The 17644-nt window shown below is 38.5% G+C and overlaps 1 protein-coding gene across 4 annotated transcripts in view; it reads right to left on the bottom strand.

The window, feature by feature from the left end:
* Nucleotides 1–1519: 1519 nt before the first annotated feature.
* The window catches only part of FAM117B (family with sequence similarity 117 member B), a 31529-nt gene continuing 15404 nt past the window's right edge, over nucleotides 1520–17644 (bottom strand). The window contains exons 5-10 of one of the 4 annotated variants that reach the window (XR_010306196.1): nucleotides 13569–13712; nucleotides 12980–13205; nucleotides 12017–12137; nucleotides 9188–9561; nucleotides 3269–3641; nucleotides 1520–1578 (exon numbers count right to left, since the gene is read on the bottom strand). Coding sequence is in view for 1 of the 4 variants with exons in the window: in XM_064160921.1 (XP_064016991.1) it covers nucleotides 9243–9561; nucleotides 12017–12137; nucleotides 12980–13205; nucleotides 13569–13712 (810 nt within the window). In the remaining 3 variants the exon portion in view is untranslated. Of the gene's footprint in view, nucleotides 1579–2462; nucleotides 3642–3662; nucleotides 9562–12016; nucleotides 12138–12979; nucleotides 13206–13568; nucleotides 13713–17644 lie in introns of those variants that run through there. The other 3 variants (XR_010306200.1, XR_010306190.1, XM_064160921.1) reach the window with 3 other exon arrangements.

Below are 17644 nucleotides of genomic sequence, written 5' to 3'. Positions count from 1 at the left end.
CTTTCACTAGTAACTGTGCAAGATATGTATTAGGACAGCCATCTCCAAAAATACATTTACCAGTCTTCCTAGAGGGGAAACTACACTGTCTGCAAGCCAGCTAAAATAATGATTTCTCTTGAACGTTTAGGAAAAATATTTGTGTTTGCCAAATAAAAGACAAAACTAATGACAATGGAAAATATTTCCATGCTGAAAAAGAATACTACAAACAATGGAGAAGTCAAATCTCTCATCATCCTTCTTAAAGGAATTTTCCACATTTCATCATTCTTGCAAAAAAAAAAAAAAAGTTACTTTCAAACACCACCACTGCAAACACTTTGTCATCCAATGTTTATAAAGTGATTTCTTTAAATAATGATAGGACTGACCCTACCCCATGCAGACACACTTGCTTGGGAATTTCTGCTGCTTGTAATTTTCAGCTCAGGCCTACCTTTATTGCAGGCATTCAGAAGTTCAATGGAAAAAAAAAACCAACATGCAGGTAAGCAAACCTCAGATGATTCTCAGTTTTCAGGCTCAAAAAACACCTAAGAAATTCAGATTCACCAAAAATAATGCCTCCAACACCTGTGCTCAAAGTTACATTTTGGTATTTCTTACTACTGTTCTTCAGAGGAAAACAAAGAGGTCAGGCAGCTTAGCTTTTCCATGAAATTAGCCTTAATAAATACTCTACAGAGTTCATGTAGGCAGCAACAGGAATCATCATATAAACCATTCTCACCTCTAGCTCAGATAGTTAAAAAGCACACCCCAACGTGTTACCATCATGAACATTTTCCACATAAAGTGCTACACGAGAAGGAAGTTTTTCAGCCTGCCAGACCACTACACAAGCTGAGATGCTAACACACCTTCTCAAATGCTTTCTGGAGGAACATGTGTGGCCTTAGAGCTCCACCTAATGTTAGGATGACTCAAACCAACTATGGCATTAAGTGTCCCAGTACTGCCACAGAGAGCAAGACCTTCACTCTGTCCCCTAAACAGCAGCCAACAAGCAAGTTCTACACCACTTGCACAAGTTACTGCAAAGCATGAAAAAATTCTGCATACCTGGACCTTCAAATGAGAGCATGCACTCATTTGAAATGCCACCTGAAAGCCAGTAACAACCAAATGAAAAGTTCGTTACTTACAAAACCTAATTTTGCTTCTTGAAAGTAGGTTATACTACAGTTACCTGAATAAGTCTACACATAATGACATTACACCCCACTGACCCATTTATGCATTGTTAAATTTTGTAGGAGAGAAGACAAATAGGGAACTAAAGGAAGTAGAATTCTGTTCTGTATTAGCAACCAGAAAATCAGAAGAATAGCACAGGTAGTCAGTTCTCAACATATCCTAATGATAATCCAGGAGTAAGTCCTGATTCTTCCAGTATTGGAGAGATCATCCAGTAAATGTGAAAATACATTTTTAATCCTACAGTGTAGGCAGACATTTCAGGAGTCAATTACACTATCAGAAAACATAGCCAGTACCTCTGGTTTCCTTTTCTCACAGCGCTGAAGATGTCAAAGTTAAGTATCTGCAGAACACCACAGGTCCAACAACTACTTTCTATAAGAAAGATTGAGTCTTACTTACACTGAAAACAGCAACAGAAATTATTTGGTCTAAAATTACTTTAGTGTTGTTATTAGAGATAAATCTGCACTACCAAACAATCAAAACATGGTACAGCAACTTCTGCATCATTCAGACCATAAATGCATGCTGAGAGGAAGGTAAAAATATTTAGAGGTAAATCACTGCAGATGGGAAAGCAAAGGGTTTCTACTCCAGTAAGTCTTCAATTCTAGATGGCCAAGGGTTTCTATTCCAGTAAGTCTTTAATTCTAGATGATCCATAACATAATTTAAGTTGCATTTGATTATTGAAGCAACTCCAATCTCCCATTGTGTTACACATGTCCCAATCAATTCAAGTTAGGCCAGCATTTCTGGGTTACTGAGAGACACCAAAACACACTTCAGGTGTTACTTTTTCTTTCCTACAGAAATATTCTGAGGTCAATTTAAATGCTTCATTATTTAAAAAGGTCTCAGTAGAGTTCACAAAATCATTACTGCATCTTTTTGTTTTCTAGCTGTTCAGAATATGACTCAATCTGTATCAATATGGTTCAATCTTTTTGCAGATCTGGATCTCCTTTGGAAATCAGATGCCAATAGATATTCATTAGATTAACTGTTAAACATTATCCAGTAGGCAAATATTTGCAGTATTTTGTTTCAGCAGTCTTCAAAACACATTAATTTCATTTTACTGGTACAAAGAATGCCTAAAATCATGCATTTTAGTTCATTAGAATACTTAAGTTGAAGGAGAACACTTTTAAAGGGTCCTACTACAAGCATTAAAATAAAAATCAGACTCATAATGCCTTGGGTTTGGGACATTCAGGAGCTGTTTTAAAGTCTCTTTTATTAGTACAGTTCAGTGCAGGGAAGACTTGTTCTCTGATGCGTCACAGAGGAAAAGAAATGAGGGGGGGACAGTGTGACTAGATCTAGCTAATTACTTTTTCTCCCATAGTCTTCTAAAAATAAAATCTCTAGGGTTACCAGGCAAATACTAGTTCCAAGAAAATACTCCAGGGCATCTAATAGACTCTTTTCAATTGTTTTATCTTCAAGGAAATCACATGCTTGGCAGTCAATTCTGAGGCAGCAAAACTTTATTTGGGACATAAAAGTCATAGCTTCCTCAGAGTCAGGAAGTGATACTTTTCATTTTTAACTGCCCTTTGAAGGTTTTAGACCGGTTCTGCTGGTTACCTACAATTTCTGGCTGGGAAACACACACTCCTGGGAACTTAATGTCGCTCTCACACGTACTGGCTCAGTCCTTTCCACCAAAGGAAAAGAACAAACCAGCCCTGCCTCGATGGATGAACATTGGAAGTCCTTGAATTCCTCAAGATTCAGAGAAAACTTCGATATCTTGATTCTAGAATGAAGTATAACTGACAAAGATTTTCCTGAAGAGCAACTGCTACAACCTTTTAGACAAACTAGTCATAAATTTAATATGAGAGCTAGCAAGAAGCCCCAAAAAGATGTAACTTATCTAGCTATTTCTAATGTAAAGAAGCCCTGGCTCCAAATGCTGCTCATGAAAAAAACATTGTTTTGAGTGAAGAGAAACATATAGAAAACGGGACTATTTCAGCACACAGCCTAAGTACCTTCCCTTCCTAGGTAGGCTTCAGCAGTTACATTCTACTGAATAGCAGCATGAACCTACCAGCAGGAATCCAGGTTTGTTTTTTTTAAATCTCAGTTCTGTCCCCATACTTTCACTCCCAGGAGAATACATGCTGAATCATTTTGTTCCCAATATCCAGGACTTGCGGCATCCTCCCCTAATAGTGGAACTGTAGGTTTGGTGAGTTTCTGAGCACTTTACTGCAGATGAAAACAGAGACAGGCATGTTTGCTAGATTACTCTGAGGATGCAATGGAGGAGTAAGGGTACAGATTTATCAGAGATTAACCGTTTTAGAGGAAACTCAGGAAGGTGGAAAACTCACACATTTGATTTGAAGTAGATCCCTGCTACCCTCAGGGCAAATCCTCAGGCTAATCTTCATGCTCATCAGAGCTTACAAAACTCCTCACTATTAAAAATAAATCCAAGATTAGCCCATGACAACTGTTTATTTTAGGAGACATACAAACAAACAAAAAAGCCACCAAAAAACCCAAACAAAAAAAATCAACCAACCAGAGGAACAATGACAACAACAACAACAAAAAAAAATCCCAAAAACATTCTGCAATTGCAGTTTGTAAAATTTTCAGTTTTCACTAGAAACAGTTTACAAGTCAGAACTCAAGATTCAAAGTAACATTGTGCAAAATAGTACTGGCATAACTACACATAGCAAAGAGACTAGTGTAAATCAAGAATTCCACTGAAATGAGTTGAGCTGCTCCAGTTCCACACCAATGTACATCACCTCAGAAGACAGCCTTTTTGCAGAACATCACTGGAATTCCTCTTGCTTACAGAAATCGCCTTACATGCAATTAGTAATCTAGCAGTACAACATAGGCAAGAATACCTCCACAAGTTATCACAGTGTAACGAAGGAAAACATCAACTGGTTTCATACAAAGGCAAATCTAATGCCAGTTTTGGATATTCCCTTGACTGCTACTCTCAAAACCTGTACATTTCAATAAACGAAATCATTTAGAATAAAGCCAAGCAACACTCTCCTTTACATTTGCAATTAGGAAGGATGAAGTATCCAGAAAGGATTTTTTTTTTTGCTTACTAGATTTTCCAAACAGAGTTGTTTCCAAAGGGCTTTGTGCAAGAAATGTTAAATTACAATGTTACCAGGCCAAGTACTTTTCTGCAATTCAGATAAACCTTTGTAGTCAAATGCAAATCCTAGTGAAGAAATATTGAAGACCATATCATAGTAGTTTACTGATGACATGCAATGAAATCAAGCAAGCTGTAACAAGACTCCATTTACATTTGCAGCACTCGCAAAGACTACTGCACTTCAGCTGGGGTACGGGAGTAGAATTTCACAAAGCATTTGTAAATAGTTAGCATTCTCTCCCCACTCGACACAGAGTAGCAGTTTCAAAACAGTGCATCTGGGTCGTTCTTTGTATAAACAAAATGCAAAGAGCAGAATTGCTTTTCCAAGTTGCTGAACACTCACAAACTGGCATCAAGAAAATACATTGGTACATCTTGCAGTTAAGTGATCACTGGGTTTTCCTGCATACCCAGGTTTAGAAAAGCAGGTTCACAAGAACACCATGAAATCAGTATTTCCACAGTGCTTTTCAACTCCTGCATTAGGAAAAGCACACCTTCTACAGCAGTGAACACCTTTTAATACACATCAACTTGGTATGGGTCTAGGCCATGACAATAGCTTTAGGCTATGACATCTGATGAAGGGCACACTCTTAAACTATGGAATTATATGGAGTAACAGTCCTGACCATCTCAAGTGTCTGGATACCTTTATGTCAGAGGTCTTTTTTGCAGGTTGTATTCATTTCAGGAGAACAGGAATAGCACACAAGCTTTGCCGTGGAGGTATCTCTAAGTGCACTCGCATCTCTGGACAAGAACAGGTTTGCAAGTCCATGCACAAAGAAAGATTCCTATCAGTGCCAGTTGTGCCTCATACCATGACAACAAAAGCAACAGGCCTACACAGATTACAAGTGTGCACAGCATAGTGAGTCAAATGAAAACCCAGACATCCAAGCAGTCACCCTGCAGCACTGATCTTTGTAATTGCCATTCTCTGGTGACTTTCTATGCAGTCTCTGCCCTTGCAGTTTCACAGTGAAGCTGTCAGGTTCTTAGCAAGGAAACATTCAGCAAAGTAAAGACATCACTGGCAGCGAGTTATTGTGAAGACAGTTAGATTTTCAGAAATGACAGGGTGAGAACATACAATTCCTCGGCAAGAAATTAATGCTGTACTGCTGAATTCTCTTACACTCAATAAGCAACGAGAAATTAGGCAGGCTTGAGGCAGAAGGAACATTAATGGATATAATTTTTTTTTTCCTTCTCAAAAGGCTCAGCCTCAGCATTTTCCAAGAATCTCAGATTCTGAATTCCAGTAAATTGCATTTTAGAACAACCCAAAAAATAGCCCTGAGACTATGCATACTTTTTAAGAGCTGCTACTGCCTTCTGTGGATCAAACACAGCAATTGTTTACCTTCCACAGTATGCACTATTTAGCTTTGTTTCCCTTTTTGGGATATGTGTGTGAAACAAAGAACTTCATTCCAAGATATATATATGTTTTTTCCAAGCTTATCTATTACTTTAAGCACTTTAATGTGTTGCTACAAGATCATGGCACCAAGCAAAGAAAGAACAGCTGAAGCAAGTCAAACTTTAACACAGAAGTCTGCTTCCCTTGTGCCTTTGTTCTTTTAAAAAAAGGATTCCCAATAGGGTTAGCTGCCAGCAACAAAACTTTATTACAATACTGACCTCCTTCCTTGTGACTTACACTGAATTGACAAATGGAGGAACACCACTTTAGTACATCTCAAAATCAAACTGTCATTGTTACTGAACACTGCCACAAGACTTTAAATGTTGCTAGAAGTGTGAAACACCAAGAACACAAGAGTATCAAGTGTGTCAAGTTGTGCATAAAAATAGACCCTTGTTTTTTTCCTAAGCTACAGAGTAGACAATCAAGGAACTCATTAGGTCTATGCATAGTTAGGATTTAAAGTATGCCAGAAGAACTTGAACTCTTTCAGTAAAACTGTGCTTGAGTCGACAGCCCCAAAAAATGGAATATCGCACTCTATACATAAAAGAACTTTAAAAAGCTTCATGCACTCTTGCAGATATTTTGGAATTGATTTAAATACATGATCTAACAGCTCTAGTATGGCACAGATCAGTACAGAAAAAGCTTAAGGCTAATTTTTGTATGCACACATGTAAAAATTGGTCTTGGAAGAAAAGCTGTCTTATTTTCTTAATTCCGAGTCTTTAGTGTGGATTTGTAATAAAGTAGTAGAGCTGCCATGGCAAAAGTAGAGTTGCTGTGAATATAAAAAAAAGACAATGTTGTCCTTAATGCAGTTTGTTTTTATAAAAAGCAAAAGCCTCACACATTCACATTTAGTTTTTATGAGAGCAGCTCACTGATTTGTACAGTACATTGTCCAGTGACATACAATGTAAACTACCACAGAGATGCTCAAGTACTACAACTATGGCTGTAAAATAAAGTCCTAGGATCACTGCTCACTGCTATTTGGGAGAGTCACTCTGTGATGAACACGCACATCAAAATGCAGTTTTGGTGAAGTCACTTAAGTCTCAAGGCTGCAGTAAAGGCTGTTTGTTAACTTTAGCCCTTTGGCTCTTAACCATTCCGTTAAGATCTCCGATAAAGCACCAAGCAGTTTGGCATTGATGGAGAAACTCTTTACATGCTACTGTTTCGGAAATACTTCCATCACCTGAAGGAGCTGATCTTCCATGAATCCAGTCATATTGGGTTTAAACAAGCGCATCTAAAGCAGTACATTTTAGGCTTCAATTTGCACTCTAATTGTTTCAGAATAAACTAATTAATATCCCCAAAATCTAGAAAGAATTATCAACTGGCCAAATTACAGATTTGATGCAGAAAGCTACTGATTTTAAAGCTCTGTCTATTAACAACTTCTTCAATGTACACCAGAGCTCTTTCTTCAAAAAGTGTTTTTTTTAGTCCCATTTGCACGATCGTATCTATTTTGATGACAAGAAAGACAGTAAACCAATTCCTGCTTTTTTGCTAATTTAACAGGTCTAATACTTTAATACTTCCTGGTACATTTCTAATTTGCTGAATTTTTGCATGTTTCAAAAGGAGCTCATTAAATCATGAGCATAACTCAAGCATGGTAGTGCAATTTACACTTACTTGCTGAGTAAAGGATATTTTTATCAGTTCTGTACACAGGATTTAAAGAAAGAGTAAATGTACATCAGAACAATGACTAGTTATCTGCACAGCTATGCAGACTTTTTTTTTTCTCCCAAGTGAAATGTTCTCAATCAATTCCTGACCAAAGTTGTCACAGTTGCAGTATTGCTTTAAATAGACGCAGTCATGGAGGGACCTGAGTATGCAACTGGCAGGAGTCAGAACTGCTCATGTGTAAGAGACTGGTATCAGCCCCAGAGCCTGCCCACAATGACACTTACTTAGAAATTACTGAATCTAGAAGAGCTACAAGGTTAACTTGATACAACACTGGTATTCAGGTCACTGCATTTTTTTTTTGCATATCTGTATTGTAGTTACTCAACCCCAAGTGATGCAGTCCAGGAAGACACAAGAGAGGTCACTGAAGTTCATGAGTGGTTTGCCTGCAATTGCCTTTCCCTCCCATTTTAATCTTTCACTATAATTTCAAAGGAATTATAAACCACTGCATATCAGGACAAACCAGGTGTCAAAAAAAATTCCTCTGTTTTACATGCCAGCCTATGTTGCTCATCAAAAAGGGAGAATGTAACTGCTGCTGTAAACCTGTAATGGATACCATGCCCGAGAAATCATCACCTTCAACGGACACACAAAACACCACTATGACAAAAGGGAGGAAATCATGCACAAGTACTTCAGCATTATGTGGTCAGAGTCTATAATACAGTGATGAGTCACATCAGAATAAGTTTGTGCCAAAAGTGATTAATGATCCAAGATAACTCCATAAGTAGCCAAACAAGCCTGTAACAGGCAAGTGGCATATTTTCTGGAAGAATAACAAGGATAATATCTTTTTTCCCCACCCTTGCACAAAAATCCTACACAAATAGAAAAATGCTGGGGCAAGTGCTTTAAAATGTAAGTTTCCAGCCAATACACCAAAACTGATGGGAATTCTGTGAAGGAAGGACTTTTAAGAACATGACTTACCTGATGCACAAACAATATAAACAAAATTGTACACTACATACTAACACTGCTTTTTGGATACTCTTCTGTTTATAAAATTTCAAATGTATTAACTTGTCTTTTTCTTTTGTTTGTTTTTAGGGCTGAGGCTGTTCAGCAAGCTCACATAAATTGAGACTGCTGAAATACTTCAGCAATCCTTTGGTCCAGGCAGCTGTAAAACAGCCAAGTTAAAAAGAATCGTCCCTACCATGAAAAAATAAAAAAAAGAACAGAAAGAGGGGAGGAGGAAGAGATCATCACCATGGAAGTGTCTTCTAAACACCATCTGCTATGCAACAGAAAAGGCAGTTTTTTGTTACAAAATACACATTTTCATACAAAAGACATCTTGCAAAACCATCTGACTATCCCTCCCTCTCAGATTACAATGGTAAGTAGGATCAGTTGGTTGGTCTTGAGATTTTTGCTTTAATAGGAAAAGTAGTCAAAGGACACACAGCATCATAACAACTGGTCCTTTAAGTGGAAAAGGATTATAATAGTCTTTCTTTTCACCAGTGTTTAAAAAAAATCAGGAGAGAAACAGGATCAGTCTTCATAAGCAGAAAGTGCAACAGAACATCAGTTGCTGCATCCTCCTGAACCTCAAAATGTGCTACCAAACTGTCAATTACACAAACAGTTCAATTATGACAGTGCCATAAATTGCTAAAACAATGTAAATACTGTGATCAGAAAAGTCCAGTCACCTGGTTCAAATTTTTCCCCAGTAGTTGCCAAGCAAAATATCAAGACAATGTAACTCTATCCTTCAGCTTCCTCAATACATCCTGGTTGCTGCAGTAGAGAGGACTGTGGTATTACTGTACTTGTTCCACGAGAGATTCTGTCTTGATCTGTGCTTGTAGACAAGGAGGCCACAGAAATGGGCTGTAACAAACTGGGTGTCATGCTGGAGGAGACAGTCAGGCTGTGTGCAGTGCCTTTTAGTGTGAGATCTTGTGTGGGAAGAAGTGGCTTGAGGATGCTGACAAGACAGAAAGCAGAGCCACTTTTAGGAATGAAATTCACTTTGTTCTTGTCAGGGCAGTAGAAGGCTGGAATTTCATGCAATGGCTTTGGCCTGGAAAAACAAACAACCACCAAAACAAACAAGTACAACAATTTAAAAATTACATTGAACAATCAAATTCTGTCAATGGCAGGTACATATTGCTAAACAGAGACAAGCTGAGACTTAAACCTGAAGTATTTCAGCTACTCAGTAGGATCTTTGCCACTCAGCTATGTGGCAAATGGCAAGATGGTCACACTGTTTCTTTACATATACTATGAGATACAACAGCATGTTCTAAAGGTAGGCTGTCTCCAAACCCAAAGATGACGCTAACTTCATGCTGCAAACCACAAACCCTGTCTATGAATTGAGATATCGAATGTGGGACTATTCTCAATCATTTTCTTCAGAAACTTTAACAACCCAGTGAATTCTGCACCCTGCACAGATTTGTTTTGCAGCAAACCTTGTGAATGAGAACTACCACAGCAGTGTTCCTAATATCATATATATATTAGACCTCGTCATGATCATAAAGGGGATTGTGTTTTCTAGACTTTTGCCTCCTTTCAACATCCACGTGAGTGTGGTCCAAATCTCGTAAAAGATGAGCCTACCCTACTTAAAAACACAACGTAAAATGTAGTATTCCTGAAGTGGCATACATGATCAAGTATCTATAACCTGAGAAGGAAAGGTGAAACACATTGAGTCCCTGACGTGCAGTTCTGCCATCTCAGTGTGTAATTCAAATTCAGAAACATACTTTATTAAAGACAGAGCTCTAAAGGAAATGGTGGCTAGCATACCACAGAATCAGTCAGGGTTGGAAGGGACTACAAAAATCATCTTGTTGAAACCCCCACAACATGGGCAGGGATACTCTACCCTAGATCAGGCTGGACAGAGCCTCATCCAGCCTGGCCTTAAATACCTCCAGGCATGGAGCCTCAACTGCCTCCCTGGGCAACCCATTCCAGCCTCTCACCGCTTTGACTGTGAGGAGGAAGTTCTTCACCATGAGTCTGAACCTACCCATATCCAGCTTTGCTCCATTCCCCCTAGTCCTCTCACTACCTATCCCTCCTCATCTTTCTTGTAGGCCCCCTTCAGATAATGGAAGGCCACAAAAAGGTCACTTCAGAGCATCCTCTTCTCCAGATTGAAGAGCCCCAACTCTTTCAGTCTGTCCTCATAGCAGAGCTGCTGCAGCCCTCTGATCATCCTCATGGCCCTTTTCTGGACACGCTCCAGCATCTCCATGTCCCTCTTGTAATAGGCACTCCAGAACTGAATGCAGTACTCCAGGTGGGGTCTCACCAGAGTGGAGTAGAGGGGGAGAATCACCTCCCTCGACCTGCTGGCCACACTTCTGATGCAGCCCAGGATTTGGTTGGCCCTCTGGGCTGCAAGTGCACACTGCTGGCTCATGTTGAGCTTCTCATCCACCAGCACCTCCCAAGTCCCTCTCCTCATTGCTGCTCTCCAGCCAGTCACTGTCCAGCCTGTATTTGTGCTTGGGATTGCCTCGAGCCAGATGCAGGACCTTGCACTTGGACTGGATCACACCTTCTAGGTGTAATTTCTAATGTTGCAATGTAGATCTACTAAACCAGTCTAATTCTGTAAGACTAAACTATGGGGAGACCTCATCACTCTCTACGACTACATGAAGGGAGGTTGAAGCGAATTGGGGGCCAGCCTCTTCTCCTTGATGACAAATGACAGGACCAGAGGAAATTGTTTCAAGCTGCACCAGGGGAGGTTTAGGTTCGATGTTAGGAAAGATTTCTTCACTGAAAGGGTTATCAACAAACATTGGAATGGTCTTGTTCAGGGCAGTGGATTAACTGCCTTGGTGGATTAACCATCCTTGGAAGTGTTCAAGTCATGTGTGGACCTGGTGCTTAGGGACACAGTTTAGTGTTGACCCTTCAATGACGGGTCAAGGGTTAGACTAGGTGATCTTTAAGGAGTCTTCCAAATAGATGTACTCTGAAATTCTGTGATGAGACATAACCTCCCTGATTACTCCAAAATTACAGAAGTCAGCTTTTTCAGAAAAAAATAAAGCTTCAAATACTCATTGTCAAATTCACTCCCCTGTCACTAAGCTTCTCAACTACAAAGTAGTAGCTAAAAAGAATATGGTCTTCAGAGCTTAGACTACTGCGTGTGCCTGTCAAGCTGATGCACCTCCATTACAGCTTCTTACTACATTTCTCTGTACCTGATTAAGTTCCTCCCTGACTACCTGCCAGGTAAGAGACAGTCCCCTTGAGTTATGTTTGTTTTAAAAAATAAAAAGTCTTTCAAGATTTTGATTTTAACACAAAGTCCCAGCAATAAAAGATACACATATATACAGTATATAGTCACAGAAAACAGATCAGACTGTTACTGTAGTTTTAGCAGCTGGACAAACAATTTTCATCTCACATGCACAGATGTTTCAAAAATATCAATAAAAACTCATGGGAAACTCTGAATGTTATTTCTTATGTAGTAAAGATCAACTTACAAGCTTTCCTCAAAGACTTTCACCTTCTCACAACCCTCTGGAGGTTCACGCTTGAACACGTAGCTGTTGTTGGGTTTTGGCGAGGTAGCATATTTTGGCAAAGGAGAATTATTCCCATTCTCTACAGGAACAGAATATCTCATTACTTAAATGTGTCACACTATAAAAAAAAACACAACCAATAACTATCCTTAAGTGTCCCTCAAATTGAAACTCATTTAATTGGCAATGTTTTAAAATAAAGAAACATTTTAATCCACATCCAAGTCTTCATTTGCAAATAAGCTTTCTCATTTCAATCCCTTTCCTCATTTCTATTTCATCTTACACCATTTTCAGGATCATCTGCAATCTTTGCTCATTCCTGACACTTTCAGGTTGTAAATGCAAACCTCCATCTAGGGTCCAGTGGCATCACTATCTAGCCATGAGCCTTAGAAGCCAGAATAGGTTGAACTATAAAATTGGGTAAGCATATCTCAGAAGATTTCTGGGGAAAAAAATAAAATTAACCCCCCTCCCAAACAGTTCAAGTTTTACAGACTTATGTATGAAATGCTACAGGGCTTCCTGCTTTGTCCAAAATCATAAAAACACCCAACACAAGCAACAGGAATAGCCCACTCTGCTGTAAACTCCTGCTTTTTCAACGTGCCTAAAGTACTTAATGAATCTATTGTTTACAGGCAAAAAATGTGTTTGGGAAGCACATTCCATAATCACATCTATCCAGCCTCCATTACAGTGCATCAGGTATGAGTACAAAAAAAGGATTGGGAGCAATTCAGAAAAAAAACCCAGATCACTTATAGAAAAAAAACAAACACAAACAAACAAAGCAAGCATGCAAAAAACCCTCCATTCTCCATATAGAGGGAAACAAACTCCTTCCTTTACTGCCTGTTCATGCACCTGACAAGAAGTTAAACATTTTGCATTGTTGAACTTTTAGTTCCACACAACCTTTATCTCTGGAATCAGCAAGAAGATCATCTGTAGAACATGGACTTTCCTCACTGCCTTCATTAGAGATGGTAAGAAATGAGGTTGGAGATACTGACTGGGAGCGGCTGCTGTTGTTACTACCCCTGTCTGCTCCACCAGGTGTTTGAGTATCAATGCTGCGAGTACTACTACTACGCTGAGCCAATGGAGGCGGTGCACGGTGTCCATCTGGAATATCTTGAGGCTATTAAAAACAAAAGGTATCAGATAATTGCTCTTGTCTGGTTAGCAGTTTCTTTAGATCCAGTAATGCTATTCACAAAGCTGTTTAAAGAGGAGAATCCTATACTTTACACAGAATTAAAATACAAAATGTCAGGTTCTGAAACAAAGGACAACCTTTTTCAAGATTTAACAGGAGCAAGAATTGCTGAGATTAGAATTGGACCTCCTGAGATCATGCAGTTCAACAATGCCACAATCAGTGATGTCCAGGATAGTGCTCAGTTAGGGTTCAACTATCTCCACAAACAAGTGTCAGGATTTAAAAACCTCAAAACAAAACCAAAATAATTAGAAGAAAACAATCATGGAGGCAGATACATACAACGAGCTGCTCCTCTTTGTCTCCTGTCTCCTTAATTATTATCTCGATCTCCTGATTCAGCCCTTCTACACTGTTTCGGAAGCGTGATCCTGTTGATTTGGTAACGGGTATCACAGGAACAAGGGCAGTCTTTGGGATGGGAGCCTGAGGTGAGACAGTGAGAAAGCAATGTAGACTTACAAAACACAGTTACTATGTCTATTAAAAAGTGAACCTTTAAAATGGAACACATCTACAGGTCAGTATCAAGGATTTACACGAAACCACAGTGATTGTGTTAAAATGCCTTACATGAAGATATCCTGAATTTTGGTTCAGATTAGTTTCTAGGAGGAGAAAGTTCAATATTGCTTTACAAGTTCAAAGCTTACCAGTAACCTTTTGTATTTAAAATAATTTTGAAGCCTTTAAAATGTACTCGTATTCCTTCTGAAGCAATCCGTACCACAATTTCACCTCCTTCACTGTTGGATTTACTGCTTGCCATTTAATTTAAATCATATTTTATTTTAATGGAAGTCTGCAACCATCTACATAGCATGACACGTGCTGAAGAGAAACCATTCCACGAATTCAAAACTGCATTACACTAAAAACGACAACTAACACAGTGACTATATTAAGCCAGAATAAAGGTTGACAAAACAATTTAAGAAGACTTCCACAGAAAAAAAAATACAGCACCCCCTCAGCACTTCACAATGAAGGTAACACTTTAAAAATTCCAGTGTTTCTAAGTATACATGGAAACTCTATTCTCAGAAAACAGGTTACTGATTTTTTTCTAAACTCCCTTCTGGTACATCACAACTTCTTGAGATTTCCCATCCTCTCCATTAGCATCCTTCCCCCTCTTAAAAAAAATGACCCTAGCAGAATGATTGGAAGATTCTCCTTTTAACTCCATCGCATACTGTTGGTGATTACGCAGGGCACTAGTACAGATAATGGAATCCTTCCTGTAAACATTTAGTTCAACTCAAACAACAACCTTTCCCCAGAGGTTGCAGTTTCCTCTGCAGACTTCCAAGGCCCTTTTGGATACATTTCTGTGCAACCTATGCTACATTATATGGTCCTGCTCTGGTAGGGGAGTTGGGACTCAGGAGGTCCCTTCCAGCTCCTAACATCCTGTTAACAGCATGAAATTTAAAGTCACAGTACAATTCCTGTGTAAAAGTCCTAGCTTTATCACCCAGTGTGCTGTGACCAAAACCACCTTTTCTGCTGGTAGAATTATAGCAGCATTCTAATCTGGATGGTCTTCTTTTTTGGTTTTGTGTGTGGCTTTGTTTTTTTGATTAGTTTTGTTAGTTAGTGAGGGCGTTTTTGTTTGGGGGTTTGGGTTTTTTTGTTTGTTGGTTTTGTTTCTTCTGTTGGTTACATTTTCCCCCCTTCTAGGCAACAAGACTGCATAGACAGATACCAAACCCTAGAAAAATTAAGGCAGTAAGCCAATTCTAAGTGCATACCATAATGCAGACTTATTCTCACAATCACAAATATCTAAAGTCAGCAAAACTTAGGAACTGTATTAAGTTTGCTTTACTGAAACATTAGGATAAGCTACAAAAAAAGAGACTTGCACAAGGACTACAAAAGCTCCTGTTCAGGAAGTGCTTGCAACTCCACTTATAAGAATGTTTAGTTTCTGTTGACATAATGGCCAAACTTGGAAAGACTTTCAAAAGTATTGCCTGAAAATGAAAAAGAGGAAACAGAAGCCACTGGAAGAGAGCACAAAATACTATGAGAAAGCTACTCTGCCTTAATTCTAGTTTTTCCATTACATTAACACTAAGTATATAGGAAGATACTATTGGTTTAACTACTGTTTACTGCTTTACTACTTGCAATTAAAAATTTAACATACTCAAAAGCACCCTGAGGTCACCTGATGAGACTAACTTCTCTGCAAACCCCTCTTCCTCTAAAGAGAAGCAGAGTGGAACATTTCTGGCAACACAGAAAAAAGCAATACCAAAAAATATACAACTGTCCTGGAAAAGAAATGTCAGCAGCAGCAAGGATGTGACCAAGTTCCTCACTAAGCATTTCCTGATTCTGAACTCCTAAGTAGACAAACAGGAATAGTCAACACACTTACTCCATAAAGTGTATTTCTTCCTTCTAACAAAAATCAAAGAAAGAAGAAACATTAAACTATTGTTTGGTAAGAACCACAGTGAAACTGTTGGTACCACTCAAGAACTGGGAAAAAGCTAATTTATTAGTAGGGAAGGGAAGAGAAAATAAATCAATTAGAATTGCTAAGAAGAGCAAGAAACCTCCAAAATGTTAAATAGGTCACCTGATCTCTCTGAAGGGACTACTGAGGCAACCTTCTGACACATTTTCTCAGATTTGAGGAATCCTACTCCATCTCAGAAATCTTCATATGACCTTCTAAAGTCAACAAATTAAAGTCTTTTTCAAGATAGGAAGGGAAAAAAACCCTAAACTTTTGAATATTCTCATCACTAACTGCAAGTGTTTCTAACAGAGGCCCTCCAACAAATCCTGAAGGAACTGAGCTGCTGCCAGAAATTCTAGTTTAGCAGTTCTCTAGAAAGCAAATGAGAAAGCCTAAGAACTTTGCCCTTGATGCATACCAGTTACAGATTTTCACTTTGATTTAGAAAGCAGCCTCTAAATGTCACCAGTCTAAACCTTTGACTTCTCTAAGACTTCTGTAGCTTCCTCCCTTCAGAAGCAGCTCAAAACAGCTGGCACAAAATTTACCAAGAAAAACAATGGTCTGTCTTGCAATACAATGCTGGAAAAGATGCTTAGCCTCTCTTTCTATCTTTCAATCTGTTTCACAAGCTGAAAACTAATTATCTGTTGTGCAATTCTAAAATTCAGCAGATTGCAAAAGACCTCTATACAAAAAGCAAAATTTTGTAAGTATGAAGTACTTATGATGCCAAGAAGTAGTATGTACATAATTACTTCATTTGAGCAGGAGGAATATTTTTCAGAGTAGTAGCGTCACTGTTCATTTTCAAAATTAGAAACCACTAAGATTAGCTATATTAAAGTGCCAATTGCTCAGCATCCAGAAACCTACAGTTTTACAGAATACCATGCCAAGCTTGTTACACTGGATGTAAACTTCCACTGTACTGAAGGACCTACACCAGAAGTTCCTCAGTGTACTTTTCCTTTTCTTTTCTAAATCCTTCAGCTGCAGCATGCTACACTGCATTCATACTTCAGTAAAGCAGATCAAAACGTAGGAATCTGTACCAGTTCTAACTCTTCTGCTATACAGAAGAGCAAGAACAGTTTGTCTCAGTATTTAAATTGCTTGAAGAATTCCTAAATTATGTTAAAAATATAATTCTAAAAAGAATTCTAAATACAAAACTTCTAGTAGCATGGTATTCAAATTGATAAAATTTTGAAGGGCACTTCTGTCCTGAAAATTCATTCCACCTAATTAAAGAAACTACAGTGAAGATATCAAGGTCTGAGACAAAAGATGACACTCTTTTTTTTTTACCAAGTAGGAGTTAAGAGCAACACTGCTGGAAAAAGAGCAACAGTTCTGCTTTCTTATTTCCAGTATCTGAAGTACAACAAATTCACTCAAGAGACTTGACTTTCATGAAAAAAACATGGCTGCTCAGGAGTGCCTGTATAGATCTCTATTTTTTATTGCACTCTTTATCAGGATATCTAAGTACCTGTAGAGTAGGACTCACACTGATGTCACAACAGCTTCCCTCCCTGGCCTAAATTATTCCCAGAAAGATGGAACAACAGAAAGGAAACTTATCAGAAACAGTTTTCAGAACAATGCCAATTGCATTTCAGGAGTAACTTGGAACATGATTAGATTTGCAGAGAAGCTTCACAGGAGAAATACTTTCTCAATTCATAAAACTGACAATTCAACAGTTCTTTTCAACTACACTGACTTACAAAAAACCCAAATACCTCAATTGTTTTGCAACTGTTAAAGTAGTATGCATGTTGTAAATACATATTCCTCAGATTATTCGTAGAGGAAAAAAGGTTTTCTTCTGAAAATATAACCAAACTTCCCTACTGCTTTTCTTAAAGTTACTCAA

This window comes from Pogoniulus pusillus, chromosome 2 (assembly GCF_015220805.1).
Source record: "Pogoniulus pusillus isolate bPogPus1 chromosome 2, bPogPus1.pri, whole genome shotgun sequence".
Taxonomy (NCBI): domain Eukaryota; kingdom Metazoa; phylum Chordata; class Aves; order Piciformes; family Lybiidae; genus Pogoniulus; species Pogoniulus pusillus.
The sequence above is the reverse complement of the archived record's forward strand: the minus strand, read 5'-3'. Positions and strand labels throughout refer to the sequence as shown.